At 40.4% G+C, this 14,711-nt stretch overlaps 2 protein-coding genes across 3 annotated transcripts in view; one reads left to right on the forward strand and one right to left on the reverse strand.

Moving 5' to 3' along the window:
* Window positions 1-3,356, reverse strand: part of LOC124787834 (breast carcinoma-amplified sequence 3 homolog) — a 117,020-nt gene extending 113,664 nt beyond the window's left edge. The window contains exons 1-3 of the mRNA XM_047254775.1: window positions 3,309-3,356; window positions 2,897-3,026; window positions 2,650-2,811 (exon numbers count right to left, since the gene is read on the reverse strand). Of these exons, the coding sequence (XP_047110731.1) occupies window positions 2,650-2,811; window positions 2,897-3,026; window positions 3,309-3,334 (318 nt within the window). The 5' untranslated portion in view covers window positions 3,335-3,356. The remainder of the gene's footprint in view (window positions 1-2,649; window positions 2,812-2,896; window positions 3,027-3,308) is intronic.
* Window positions 3,357-3,624: 268 nt separating this feature from the next.
* LOC124789458 (iduronate 2-sulfatase) overlaps window positions 3,625-14,711 on the forward strand; it is a 121,080-nt gene continuing 109,993 nt past the window's right edge. The window contains exons 1-2 of one of the 2 annotated variants that reach the window (XM_047256826.1): window positions 3,625-3,832; window positions 3,907-4,084. In XM_047256826.1, coding sequence (XP_047112782.1) covers window positions 3,635-3,832; window positions 3,907-4,084 — 376 coding nt within the window. In that variant the 5' untranslated portion in view covers window positions 3,625-3,634. The remainder of the gene's footprint in view (window positions 3,833-3,906; window positions 4,085-14,711) is intronic. The other variant, XM_047256827.1, reaches the window with a different exon arrangement.

Raw genomic sequence — 14,711 nt, forward strand, 5'->3', positions numbered from 1 at the left:
ACAACTATGGATCATAGTGATGTTATCCAGCAAAGTTTTTCTCAAGAAAGCTCACAGTGAATGCTTGTGTTCAATATATCTGTAATGTTTGACTCTTCGATCATATTTAACCATCATACACACAGCTATCCTGGCTGTATACAGACAAGCACAGAGATTTCCATAGCCTCTGTCTTCTCTGTTGCCTGTCCTCTGAACAACATAGCCCAAACACCCATTCCCAAGAGATCAAAATTCTTTTTGTCCAACTCCATCTTTCAGCCACTTCTCGAAGTCCTTCTCAGTAGCAGGTACTGCAATAACTGCCCATATTATATTAGATTGATTGAATCATTCATTCATTCTTGAATTGAATATCTCCAACTTCAAAAGACAGTTAATGACTGTCTACTGAAGCAACAATAATGATTACTACTGTCCCTGTAGGCACTCATTGCCCCTGTAATTCTTCTCTGCAGCTAGAATTCCCCATTCTCCAGTATTCTTAGCTGCTGCAGTGTCCTTAAATTTCTTTTCCCCAGAACTCATTGTATCAGGAAACACCTATCTTGGCCCATAAATTCTTTTTATACCTGCCACTATTATTGTTACCACCACCACCACCACCACCACCACCAGTATTAGTGGTAGCAGCAACAATAGTAGACACACTGGCAGTATTAACTTTATTAGTTCATAGCCAGTGTTATTTACTCACATTATCTCTACAGACACTCAAATCATTGCAGTATTATGTGTCATATTAAAATTGTTGTTTCCTAGAAATTGTGATATTATGAAAAGGAACTGCATGTGTGAAACCCTGGTTCGGTGTAAGAGAGGGTCTGATGACCCTAATCAGATCAGGTTAATTAAATATATGAGTAATAACAGGAATGCTCATTTGATGCAAAAAAGTCTAGTAAACATGATCTCTAAAATACATACCTTAAGAGCTATGAGCACTTGCTCAGTAGAAGAGATGTCTCCCCCCCCCCCCCCCCCCCTGCTTTGATCCACAGCACCACCTCTCAAAATATGGAAAGCAAGAGATTTGTTTCATAGCACAAAAGATGAAGAAGTGCTCATAGTCCTCAAGGCATACATTTTAGAGCTTATGTTTAGTGGACTTGTTTGCTTTGTATGTTTGTTCCTGTTATTCTGCATATTTATACTACTCAAGTCTTGCCTTTATATTCACTGTGGCTTTGATAGTGGTTGCACTGTGCTGTTTGTAGTAGTTCATTCACATTCCTACTGGTCCATTCAGTGTCAACTGGTCTAGTGCCCCTTCCTTACCATCTCAGATTTTGTTGAAATTTTGAATATACATTAAAAGGCTTACCAAATGTAATTTCACAAAGTTTTAACTACTGACATCCAATTCTACAGTTTTGTACACTCATTCAAAAATTCATTGGTTAAAATGAGTGTAACATTCCAAAGTATTAATCATTCTTGACAAAAAGTTACACATAATTTAAGATTGTTCTCTCTCTGATAAATATACTGCATTGATTCATGGCTAAATGTACTAACCAACTTAAAAACTGAAAGATTTGTAGTTCAATATTCTAGTTACCACTGCATGCAAATTAGAGGGGAAAAAAAAAAAAAAAATCAGCACATCAAAATTTTCCAAAGATTGACAATTTTTTTCCTAAACAAGAAGCTGTTCAGATGACACTGAGACTCTGTATTACAGATTCACCTCTCTTAAAGATATGGTACAAAGTACCCCTAACAAGTACATACCCAACCTGAAGTTCAGACACTACCGAGCCTATAATGTAAATCAAAACAGTAAACATTCTGAGACAGACAAAACACAGAACAATAATAGCACACAATAGGGTAGTTGCAACTAAGGAGTTTTATGGAAGCAATGTATATAAATCCTTGTACAATTAAAATTTAACACTAAAGAAGATATTAACTAATAAGTACTACTTAATCATATAAAAATTTCAAACAAAACCAATATTATGAGAACACTAGCACATTTATTCTGTTTCTTTAGCAAATTCATTGTCTGCTAATATTCCACAATAAAAATTTACAACCACGTGTCATGAAAGTGTCAATCATTGACCAATAAATATCATTTGTAATTCACCGTACAGTATGTGAAAACACAGCTGACCAACCTAACTGGAGGAAGGCAGCTGAGAAGAGTGATAGTAAAGGTATTATAATCACATTGATACAAACTTATTTTACATCTATTGCGTAACATTTAATATTCTGATATGATGTAAGTTTTGAGATATTTCCAGGTGTGACAACAGTGGAAATGTTCAGTTTTGTAAATATTTATAATGCACTTTTGTTTCTATGACATTTTATACCCTTGAACATTACCCCATTATGGATCTATGAAAGAAAATTACAAATAGAGTCAATGTAGCTATCTGTCTACATAAGTGAGCAGAAAAACCTGAGTTTGAAATTTGAGATTTTTTCCTCCCTTTTGGAAAACATACTGAAAATGGATACATTATATGGAACAAGGACAATGTAATTGTAAAGGTTTTACAAAAACAGAGGCAAAATAAAATAGTTTGTATAGGCCTTGTTCTACACGATATATAAACTGTCCAAGTAATGACAACTCTCAAACAACAAAAATAGATATTTCAAGATATGTTATTTGATTGGGTTTAAACTAACCTGGATGCCATTGCCATAGCCCAATATAAGAAGCAGTGGTGGAGTACCATTTCTGTCATCAGACGAATCTGGATACAAAGCTGGATCATTTATATCTGCATTTTCAAATCGCGCCCATGTAATGACTTCTCTTGCCTCAGTCAGGGGCAAACTTGAATAACTCTATGGGAAATACAAAAGTTAGTATACTTAAACCACAAATTCTGAAGAGCTATGTCTTGCCACAATATGCTTTACATATTTTCACCTGTGGTACAACTTCATTGATGAATCCTGCGACGCTTTCAATTATGGATCTGTCGCTAACTGGCTGTGGCAAGACGACATTTCCAGCTGGGTTTACGGATTTACGAGGAGATTCAGCAGACATTGTACAACTGAAAATGCACAAACGATTTTAAATGCAATTCCGCCATCCAAAAACAAATGTTGATACTTCATAACGTTGTACGATTAATTTGTTTGCTATTTCTTTTGTGTGTGTGAATTCTTCTTGGAATGCATTTGGACGCATAACAAAAGGTACTGTCCTACAACAAAGCCTTAATGGTACCCTTGTCAACGCAAACACACAAAGTGCATCTTTCAGTTTTTTAGTAGTGCAACAGTTTTGCCCGATATTAAAAGTGCGTACACAAGATACTAACATTTTCACCTACATCTGTTGTATTTTGACAACTTCCATAAAGCTACATTCCACTCCACTGCGTCAGTCCTGACAGCTGTAGTAAACTATGACGTCAAGGCCATTGCGAATGCTGACAAACTTTTTTAGTTTTGTCACACAACAAACCAATTAACATTTTTTAATGCATTTAACGTTAAAAAATAAAACAATTTATTACACGAAATAGATCTGAGGGCGAAAAAAGTGCTGTTCGTCCGACAACATAAATAACTTTGGTTGCATAACTTCTCTTGGCTACTGCAAATCAGCTGATATGAGTAAACAAAGCACAAGCGAAAGTAGCTTTGTGTAGTAGACATGTTGTCCGTAGTTAGGTGTCTGCTTTTTCTCGTCATCGTCAATAGTACCGGCAGAGCAGTCAAGAAGAATATACTGTTCATAGTTGTTGACGATTTACGTCCCGCACTTGGTTGCTATAATGATGTAAATGCTCACACACCCCACATTAACGCACTTGCAAAAAAGAGCGTCGTATTCAAACATGCCTTTGCCCAGGTATTAATTTTACCAAAAGCCTAAAATCAAATAATTAACCGTCCTGATTCTGTTTCATTATTTTCTGTTCCTAGCAAGCGCTGTGCGCTCCAAGTCGAAATTCATTTCTGACCAGCAGACGCCCCGACAGTATTCGGTTGTATGATTTCTACAGCTACTGGCGAGAGACGGCTGGCAATTTTACGACATTACCCCAGTATTTCAAACAAAATGGTTATCATACGATGTCAATCGGAAAAATCTTTCATCCAGGTAGAAGACATTTGATGAGTCTTAAAATATTGATATGAATGGAAAACATGGCGCAATCATATTAATTATTTTTCTTTTTTAATTGAAGACTAGCAGTTATAATAATCAGCAATACCTTGGAATATATTACATTCTTGACATTGTCAGTCTGCGGGCGATCTGCAGTCTATGATAATTGAAAACTTCACAAGCTAAGACCGCTTAAAAAGTATTTTGTTTTATGACCGATTTCAACAGAGACATCGTAAGGTCTTATGCTTTAAATATGTTGTAAAAATTTTGAAGTATAACATTCGATCGATGGTGACAGTGTAACCCTGTCAAATTTGGTCATGCAATAAAATTATTTTTTAGCGATCTTTGCTTGTGAAGTTTTCTTCAGTTATCATAAGTCGTAATTTTCGCCTAGCCTAGTTGCATTAGTGGGCATATTTATGATAAATATTAAATGCACTGCAGTTTAGTACATGTCGTTTCACAGATTAAACTGAAACAGCTCGGTATGTTTTAGTTACTACTTCTGTCTACCGTGTATTTTTGTTTTTCTTTCAATTTTTTCGCCACAAATTCAGAATTAGCTTGACTTGTGAAGGTATTCTCAAAGTGCGAAGTACCAGTACTTCGCATTACATGCATGAACATTGTCATCTGCCGGAAAAAAAAAAAAAAAAAAAAAAAAGAGTTGACACAATTCTTTTTCCCCGAATTGTGGATCACATAAAGACTGGGAAGGTTCAGTAATATGTACAAATTGCTGTGGTTACGATGTTTTGCAACTACCTTAAATTCCCCATTACTGAATGACAGTAAACGACCATATATACCTAAACTTAAGTAAAAATTGATCTACATGAAGACAATTGGGAAGAATGTGATAGAGTAGCACATAGCAACAGAAAAATCATAAGCCTACAAGTTTACACATGTCTGAAAACTTTCCATATATCAAGCATGTGGTTCTGAGCCAACAATGATAAATATTTCATTTATAATTGTAACTGCATACAGGTCATCACTTGGAAACTTTGAGCTCTATATAACTCATCTTGACTGTTCTTAGGATATATATCTGATCAAAACAAGGTCTGATGTGGAAGTTTTAAGGTATGCTTGCCAAAGGAGTCTGACAAAATATCTAACATTATTTGAACTCTACCATTTTATTCCAGCAGTTTACCTTTCATTATGCAATACATCAGCACCCTGACTAATAATGTGTTCTTCAATGAAGTTCATATTGATCAAATAACTTTTTATCTGGCAATGAATGCACACACAGTCAGCATATTGTATTATAGCACTGCGCCAACTCTATGGCAATCAGTCAGGGTAATTAATGACTCCAGACCAAACTATTGTTCAAGTAACGATATTATGAAAAGGATAGTTGCTTCTAACCATATAGCGGAGATGCTAAGTTGCTTTTGGCACAGCAAGAAGACTCGGAAAGTGAGCTTACTTACACACACACACACACACACACACACACACACACACACACACACACATCGCAGTCTCTGGCAGCTGAGGCCATTTACGTTAGATTAACTAGAGTGAAATTTATAGGGAACTGTATACTGCGATAAAATTTGTTATTTAAAAATAACATCATCACTGTCAAACCATTGAGAAGTTTGTAGAAAAATATACAAAGTAAGAAAAAATCATAGCCAGTAGTGGCTTAAGGTAGCTATAGACTTACAATTGGCTCCCAGTAAAGAGTTTAAAGTCTTAATCTCATAAAAACTCATAGACCTTCTATGGAGTTTCAAGCAATTTACGATGTTAATGATACATACACTAAATGAAGCAGTGTTTATAAAACTGCTCAGGGTTCAATTACACAACATACTAAATTTGAGGTAAAATATATCTAAAAACAAAGATGATGAGACTTACCAAAGAAAAGCGCTGGCAGGTCGATAGACACACAAACATACACACAAGTCTATCGACCTGCTAGCGCTTTTGTTTGGAAAGTCTCATCATCTTTGTTTTTAGAAATATTTTTCCCACGTGGAATGTTTCCCTCTATTATATTCATAAATTTGAGGTAACAGGTAAATAATTAATCAAGAAGCTTAGTTCAGCATGTTTTGCCCCCAGAAGTATCACTCATTGTGTTGATTTAAAGACAAGTATGTTGACATATTTTCACACTTTGTTGACTTATGGAATTATCTTCTGGGCAGCTCACTTAAAGCAAATAGAGCACTTATTTAGCCGAAGAGATCAATAAGGATATTGTATAAAGTTATATAACTGCGCATTATCCAGTGGTGTCCTGAAGAATCTTTGAATTCTTACTCACACTTCTCAGTATATTTCCTCCCTAGTGGTTTTCATTGCTAATAATAAATAACAGTTTTAGCTGAACTGTGATTTACACAATAACAATACAGACACAAATAGTGTTCTCATCTAGATTTTATTCTGAATGAATGCATGGTCTCATAGCACTATAGCTGATCTTTTGGACCTCCAGCCACGTTGGCTACCTCTTATAGTGGTGGACTGAGCACTGGTAATGTCATGGTTAGTACAATGGTTTTATAAGGATGAGAGCAGCAACCACATGGCAAAAGTAACCACTTGACAATGAATCTTGCGGATGCACAATCACTTGACATGACTGGAAACATAAGGAAATTAAATTCAGACTTTGTTTCGTTGTCTTATGTTCAGAGTGTTGGTGTGTACTCTGTAACTTATTCACTCATCTCTTAATTTTTCACCAATTTTTACAAGTTATATAAGAAGTACAAAACACAACAAAAGAACCCTCCACAATGGCGGCTGGCTGAGCTGTGGGCAATCTGAATGCATCTTAAGCAAACTCACCTGTTTAGTTCAACCAGTCACACTTTCAACAATGCTGCAGTCTGCAACACTCAGCTTCCTCCCTTACACTGTAAATGTTCTGATGTTGTGCTCGTGCTGCTGACATGTATATACACTTTGAATGAAATTATTACCCAGGGAAGAGATTGATGGCCAGCATATGAGTATCAAATTCATCAAGTAGAAACAGACTGTATTGTTGAGCCCCTCTGTCTTCCTGTTAATTTGGCATACATAAGTATAAATCACAGAGATATGTGTGTCATACCAGAATTCAAGGAACCTTTATAGGAGCTACCTTCTGAGTAATTGACTCTCCACTCTATGAACTAGCAACACCAATAGGAGATAAAAAAACCAGCAGTGAGCAACTGTTGTGAGAATTTTTGGGTATATATTTCATATCAATACAGTATTTTTACTGACAGGCTATTTAGTATCCCCCAATACAGAGATATGGGTGTGCTCATTCTGCTGCATCCAAGATGTCTCTCTCTTTCCCCAAACTATGTCTCATTAGTTTTGTCAGAATTGTCCCTACACCAACTTTCTAGAACATTCAAGATGCCACTTTTGCCCTTGTCCATGACATACTTTCTGCCTACTTTAGTGGTCACGCACCTCATATGACAATTCCTAATCTTCTTGTGTAATGATTTCCAAACATAGCTGCTTTTCTCCACCCTGAATAGTGCTGTTTCGCTCAATTGAAAATTACATAGCACAACCAAACATTGCACTTAGATGCAGGTTGCATCAATAGATTCCATATTTCATGTTGCGTGTTTTATGGCCTATCACACAGTAATTTCTACTTTCATTCAAATTAAAGGTTTGTGTAATACTATGTTCGGAAATGTCATGGCCGAATCCCATAACATCCAACTGGTTTTGAAGCTAATACAGTTTTGAAAATCAATAAACTAAAACAACATTCTACATAAATTTAAGTATTTGGAATTATATCATAATTCCTTACTGTGTACTAATTTCAGAAGTATTTCTCATATTAATGTTACTGTTGACACTATAAGCTTATCCAACACATCTTCTTCCACTGTACTAGACAAATTTTTAAACCAGTTGTTCTGCAAATTCTTTATCATTAATCTGACATATCCAGGATCTTTGTGGTGTACCAGATAAATCTAAAACTAGTTCTGTTAATACACAAAACAAATGGAATACACAAAACAAATGGAATGCACAAATTGGAAACACAAGAAAAAATTTAATGCTACTACTTTATTTCCCTTCTTTCAAACGCACTATCCTCTTTATTTTCTCTCACATTCAAAGCATACTCTTAAATCTTGTTTTATTATTGATGTTGATGGGCAGCATATTAGGGGCAGCACAACAGGTTCACCACCAGTTCGACTTTCTTCAGGGGTCAGGGCCGTCGAGAAGTATCCGTCTGTCACAGCTGCCCACTGCTGCCCCTTCCCTCTCCTTTTGCCTACACCACACCTCTTGGCTATCCATGTAACAGTGTTTATGAAGCTTTCAGTATGGTGGTGTAGACACCTATAAGCAACACGTCAGCATTGGATCATATTTCTCAGGAGATCTAGAGTTGGCTCAAGAAAACTGAACTGCATACATCATGGAATACTACTGGCTGAAAAGAAAGGGAACTCTAAGCCTGAATCTGGGCACTGCATTACAACTTGACAACCTGTGCTAACTCATACTAAAGGGGAAGAAATCAATAATGCAACCTAACACGTGGAAGGCTTTTGTAAATAATTTCAAGATAATTTTTTAATGGGATTGGAAAGCACAATCCCATGGCCATCCCATATCAGTTTTTGCAACACAGATTATTGCATGTGTACTGTAGGGTTGCATGCCCATCACTGAGGTGGACACAGGAGTTCACAAGGAGGGAATAGACAGATGAGGATGTACATTAACACTATGGTTTAACAGTGGAAGCTTGTAATGAAAAGTTAAGTAGATGTGACAAGAATGGGTATCCTACAAACGCTATCTTGCAGCTACAATAGAAAAGGGCACAAAAATCAATAACTAATTTCACTGTCAATGGGGTTGCCTAAATAAAGAGGGTAGACCATTGCAGGACTAAAACACTGTAAATTCTTTATTCACTAACCTTGTTCACATGGGAACATATCTCTAAAGTACATAGTATGTTCGGGTGTTGCCACAAAAAAAAGAAAAAGAAAAAAAATGGGGAGCAAACAGGACACAGAAGTACTCTTGATTTTTCATTCCTTTATTGGAACTGGACACAGTTACATAAAAATTAACATGGGACAGTAAAAATTCCTATAGCTCACAGTAGCCTCACAGAAATGCAGATTTCAGTGAGTGGCATGTGATGAATCATAAATGTAAAAAATTATGCACAGCTGTTCCACACATAGCAAATATAAGAACAGAAAACTTGTGGGTATACACGTGGAGGACTATGGCAGTCAGGCAATATGCAATTTCATGGATACTAGGGTGGATCAGACCATACAAGTGCTTGAACATCACGTTGCAGACATTCGGGGGAAAGTACAGAGGGACACGCTCCAGTGGGAAGCCTAGGTGCGGACATCGCACCAGCTGGGTTCGTGGGCATATGGTACTGTGCATGATTGCAGGTTGAGACTCATATTTATGTAGTTTTGCAGCTGTAGGAGCTCAGGGTTGGCAATCTGAGGCGCCAGGGAGGTGTTCGGTAGGGGTGAACAATCTTCTATGGCAGATGCGCCCCCTTGAGAAGGGGGGCCCCAGTTGGAAGGAGCGCGCCATTGAAGATGCTGGAAATCATGGGGGATTTCAATTCAAAGACGCTTCCAGCTGCACCATGGTTCCTTGTGGTTTCACATACTGAAGACAGCCAGTCCTTCATAATGTTAAATCCGTTTATTATTCAGAAATGTGTTGATGCAATTGCCGGCCCTATGAAATCCCGCTCTCGTTTGCAGAATTGCACTTTATTTTTGGAGACTACTTCTGATTCTCAAGCACAACAACTGCATGCCCCTTTGCTTCTCCATGGCTATCTTGTTCATGTTGAGGTCTGTAGAACTCCAACTTCTTCCCGTGGTGTTATTTACACTAGGCTGCTTGACAGTCTGACTGAGGTCAAAATCCAGACATACCCCTCTGATCAGGATCTCATTGCCTTCCATTGGGTAATAAAAAAAGTAGGTTCCTCCTTAGTGCCCATACGAACTCTTTTTCTCGCCTTTGATAGAGTGAGTCTTCTATTCAAGTTCAAATCAGGCTATGAAGTTATCACAGTCCAACCGTACATTCCAACCCCAGTGCACTGCTACCAGCGACATCATTTCAACCACACTCTAATGTCTTGTTGACACTTGGCCAAATGTTTAACCTGTGGTAAGGATGTGCACGAGGGCGATCGTCTGCCTCCTTCTCCCCACTGTATCAGCTGCAATAGCGACCATGCAGCCTCCTCTCGAGATTGTCCCTATCTCAATCAATGGCCTGTCCAGGAGATCCGGGTAAAAGAAAAAGTTCCTTACCCAGTCATTCGCAAGTTATTGGCTAGTCGCAAACCCTGCTTCTACCACCTGGCACTTATAGTACTGCTCTTGCTACATCTCGCACCATGAAGGACGTGCCTATGCAGACATGCATTCTCAAATTCAGCTCTGAGGCTATGAAATCACCCCGTGTCAAGGTAGCATCACTGTCCCCTCAACCGGCTGTGCAACGAGCCATCAAACTCTCGCCTGAAGGGGTAGAGTCACCTGCTACACAATTGGCAGACCGGAAAGGGCAGAAGGGGTACTCCCGTGAAGACTTCATATGTCCCTCCAGCCAACCAATACCTGAGTCTTCCTCTGCTTACCAGAAAGGCTCAAAGAAGTCCAACACGGACAAACGGTCTTCTCCTTCACTGACTCGAAGAGCCTCTTCAATGGTGTCATCACGTGATACCTTCGCCCAGCCAGCCTCCATGCTGCCAGTGTGCGCCACCAACCATTTTTCTGCATTGTACTCCACAGACCAGCAGCACAAGAAAGCCGATGCTTCTGTAGACCTCATGGAGCAGGATCCTCCTGCCTCTGTGCCTTGTAGCAGAGTGTTTTCGAAGGCTGGCACTCAGCAGCCGCCAAGATGACACCCATCATTTCTTCCTCATCATGGCTCTCCTTCAATGGAACATTCATGGCCTTCGACCCAACAAAGAGGATTTATGGCTGTTTTTAGAATTGAAGCATCTCCTTGTACTCTGCCTTCATAAAAACAAAATTGCATCCTCATGACCGCTTTGAGCTTTCTCATTTCTTCCCGGTCTGTTTTGACCTATGTCACCAGGGCAGGTTTCCTCCAGCGTGTTGGGCAGCTACCTCACCCATTTCTGCTGCTTGGTGACTTTAATGCACACCATCCCCTTTGGGGTTCTCCCAGAACCTGTCAGAGAGGTGTCCTCTTGGCTGATTTTCTTAACTTAACCTCTTCTACCTTAACACAGGAGCACCTACATTCCTATCTGCCTCCTCGTACACCTGTTCCCATTTGGATCTATCCTTCTGCACTGCCCAGCTTGCTCAAGTGGCCCGTTCTTTCTGAAACCTACTTGAGTGACCATTTCCTGGGTGCTATCTGTTGTAACCACAACAGGAATGGTCGTGGGGTTGCTGCTAACGAAAGCGCGCTGGGACCGAACGGGAGTGGCCTACAAACAAACAAAACAGACGAACGGGAATGGAAGGACAAGCACGACGATGGACAACCAAGCAAACCACCAAGATCAACAACAAAGTATTAAGCAATGGGGTCACAAGAGATAACCTCACAAAATCAAAACTACGTCCACTTGTAAACAGGAAGTAAGCACAAGCAACATAAATACAATGTCTGTTAGTGAGATATCAACAGACTCAATGTGAATACCAGACTGCCTCACTGAGTGAGAGACAGCCGCCTAAATGCACAACAGGGTATGTCGCTATTGGCCACTGGGACCACATGCTCCACAGTGGCACCCTCACATTAGACTCGAGGCCAGGAGCGCACAGTCATGACACATGGTGCGACTGCTGCAGAGACCTCTAGTGGTCATCGAGTTCCATGCCGTCTGGCATGGATTCGAAACCCGCGGCGCTCGGTACCAGACTATCCATTTGCTGACTCCTACCCTATATGTGTGCACACCCAAATGGCAGCTCACTAAGGCCGAGTGGCGGCTTTAGTCCTTCCTGGCAACCTTCAACAAACACGATTTCCCCAGTTGTGATGACTAGGTGGACTATCTTACAAACGTTATCCTTACAGTGTGGAGATGTGCTCTCCGCATTTTTAACCATCATCCTACGAATTAAACCTATGTTCATTATAAACAGATGCGTGAACAGTGTTGTCATGCCATTTGGGATGGTAAAAAAGCTAGCTGGATTTCATTTACTAGTTCTTTTAACAGTTCCACTCCCTCCTCTGTCCTGTGGGCCAATTTTCGACAGCTCTCTGGGACCAAGATCCAGTCCTCAATTTCCAGCCTGGCAGTAGCAGACAGTGTCATCGTGGACCCTATTGCTGTCTCCAACACCTTGGGTTGCTATTTTGCGGAAATTTCGAGCTCTTCCCACTATCACCCAGCCTTCTTCCATTGGAAATGAGTGGATGAGGCTGAGGCAATATCCTTCTCTTCTCAGAATCGTGAATGCTACAATGCTACCTTTATTATGAGGGAGCTAGATCGTGCTCTCACTTCATCCTGATCCTCTGCCCCATGGCCAGACACTGTTCACATTCAGATGTTGCAACACCGTTCTCCTGCGGGCAAGCTTAATATGTACAACCACATCTGGGCAGAGGGCATGTTTCCCAGATGCTGGTGTGAAGCCACTGTCATACCCATACCTAAGCCTGGTAAGGACAAACACCTTTCTTCTAGCTACCACCCCATCTCTCTCACCAGTTGTGTTTGCAAGGTAATGGAATATATGATTCATGCTTGGCTCTTATGGTGGCTTGAGTCTCACGATTTACTAACCGCTGCAGAGTGTGGATTTCAAGCGTGTCATTCTGCAATTGACCATCTCGTCAATTTGTCCACCCATGTCATGAATGGTTTTCTGTGGAAATCCCAGACTGTGGATGTGTTTTTTGATTTGGAGAAAGACTATGACACCTGCTGTAGGACTGGTATCCTCGGTAGTCTCTAAACGTGGGGCTTATGTGGCTGCCTGCCCTGTTTCCTTGAGGAATTTTTTACAGACCAAGTTTTCAAGATCCATATGGGTTCTGCCTTCTTGGACACCTTTATCCAGGAAAATGGTGTGCCTCAGGGTTCTGTCCTGAGCATCATCCTCTTTCCTATCGCCATTAACCCTATTTAAAAAAAATCGCCTATCTCCCGGCGGGCATCTCCGGCTGCCTTTTTCTTGATGATTTTGCCATCTATTGCAGTTCTCCATGGATCTGCCTCATTCAGTGGCATCTTTAACAATGCCTTGATCATCATTACCCATGGAGCATCAATAATGACTTTCATTTTTCCAATGGCAAATCCGTTTGTATGAATTTCTGGTGGCACAATTGGTTTCTCCCACCATCTTTACATCTTGGGCCTGTTGCATTTCCATTTATTGAAACTACGAAATTCCTGGGGAACATGCTTGATAGGAAACACTCTTGGTCATCCCACATGTCTTACCTAGCAGACTGCTGTACACGGTTCCTCAATGTCCTGTGTGTCCTCAGTGGTACTTCCTGGGGTGCAGATCGAACCACCCTCCTCCGTTTGTACCGATCCCTTTTCTGTTCAAAACTAGACTATTGGTGTTTTGTTTATGCATCTGATTATCCGTCTCTCTTACGCTGTCTCAATACTATCCACCATCGTGGCATCCGTTTGGCCACTGGAACCTTTTACGGTGGCCCGGTTGAGTGTTTGTGTGCAGAAGCTGCTGAACTACCACTGTGACTTTCTCCTCAGCAGGTATGCAAGCCATTTGTGTACCATGGGTGGCCACCCATCCTATGCCTATCACCAGTATGGGTGCACCCCTCTTCTCTGTTACGTGCTGGAGTTTGCTTTCGTCTCTTGCTCAGACAGCTTAACTTCTCGCTCCCTGCAACTTTCCCAGTGGGTGTGAACCCTTCACCACCTTGGCCTTGTGTGGTGGCCCGTGTCCACTTTGGAACTTCATTTGCTTTCTAAGGACACTACTCCAGCCTTTCTCTATCACCTTCAGTTTCACAATCTTCACATGGAACTTCACAATAGTACCTTTGTGTACACTGATGGCTCTCACATTGACAGTGGTGTTGGATGTGGCTTTGTCATTGGCACTGACATTTTTCAATATTGGCTTCCAGACCACTGTTCAGTATTTACAGCAGAGCTCTTCACCCTTTATCGGGCCATGGAGTACATCCGGTTACACAGGCGTTTCAGTTGTGTCATCTGCTCAGACTCTCTCTGAGTCCTTCATAGCCTCTGTGCACTGTACACTGCCCATCCCTCAGTGCTGTGGGTCCAGGAAAACTGTCACTTTCTCACTCTTGATGGAGCCACTGTGGTGTTTATGTGGGTTCCTGGTCATGGCAGTCTGACAGTCTGCAGTCATCCTTGGTGAGCGGGTCAACCTGAAAAATTATTCCACTTGGATCTCAGACTTTGGCTGTCATCCAGAGAACTCTTCCATTATCATAATGTATTATTACAGGGGCAATGGCTTATAACACACAGCTACACAGTTCATCAGAATTTTGGGAAATGAGCCCCTTCCCCAATGTGTGACATACCTGTTCAATCCTATTGCAACCAAAATGAGAAATTGCTTCACTGAAT

The sequence above is a fragment of the Schistocerca piceifrons genome, chromosome 3 (assembly GCF_021461385.2).
Source record: "Schistocerca piceifrons isolate TAMUIC-IGC-003096 chromosome 3, iqSchPice1.1, whole genome shotgun sequence".
In the NCBI taxonomy this organism is placed as follows: domain Eukaryota; kingdom Metazoa; phylum Arthropoda; class Insecta; order Orthoptera; family Acrididae; genus Schistocerca; species Schistocerca piceifrons.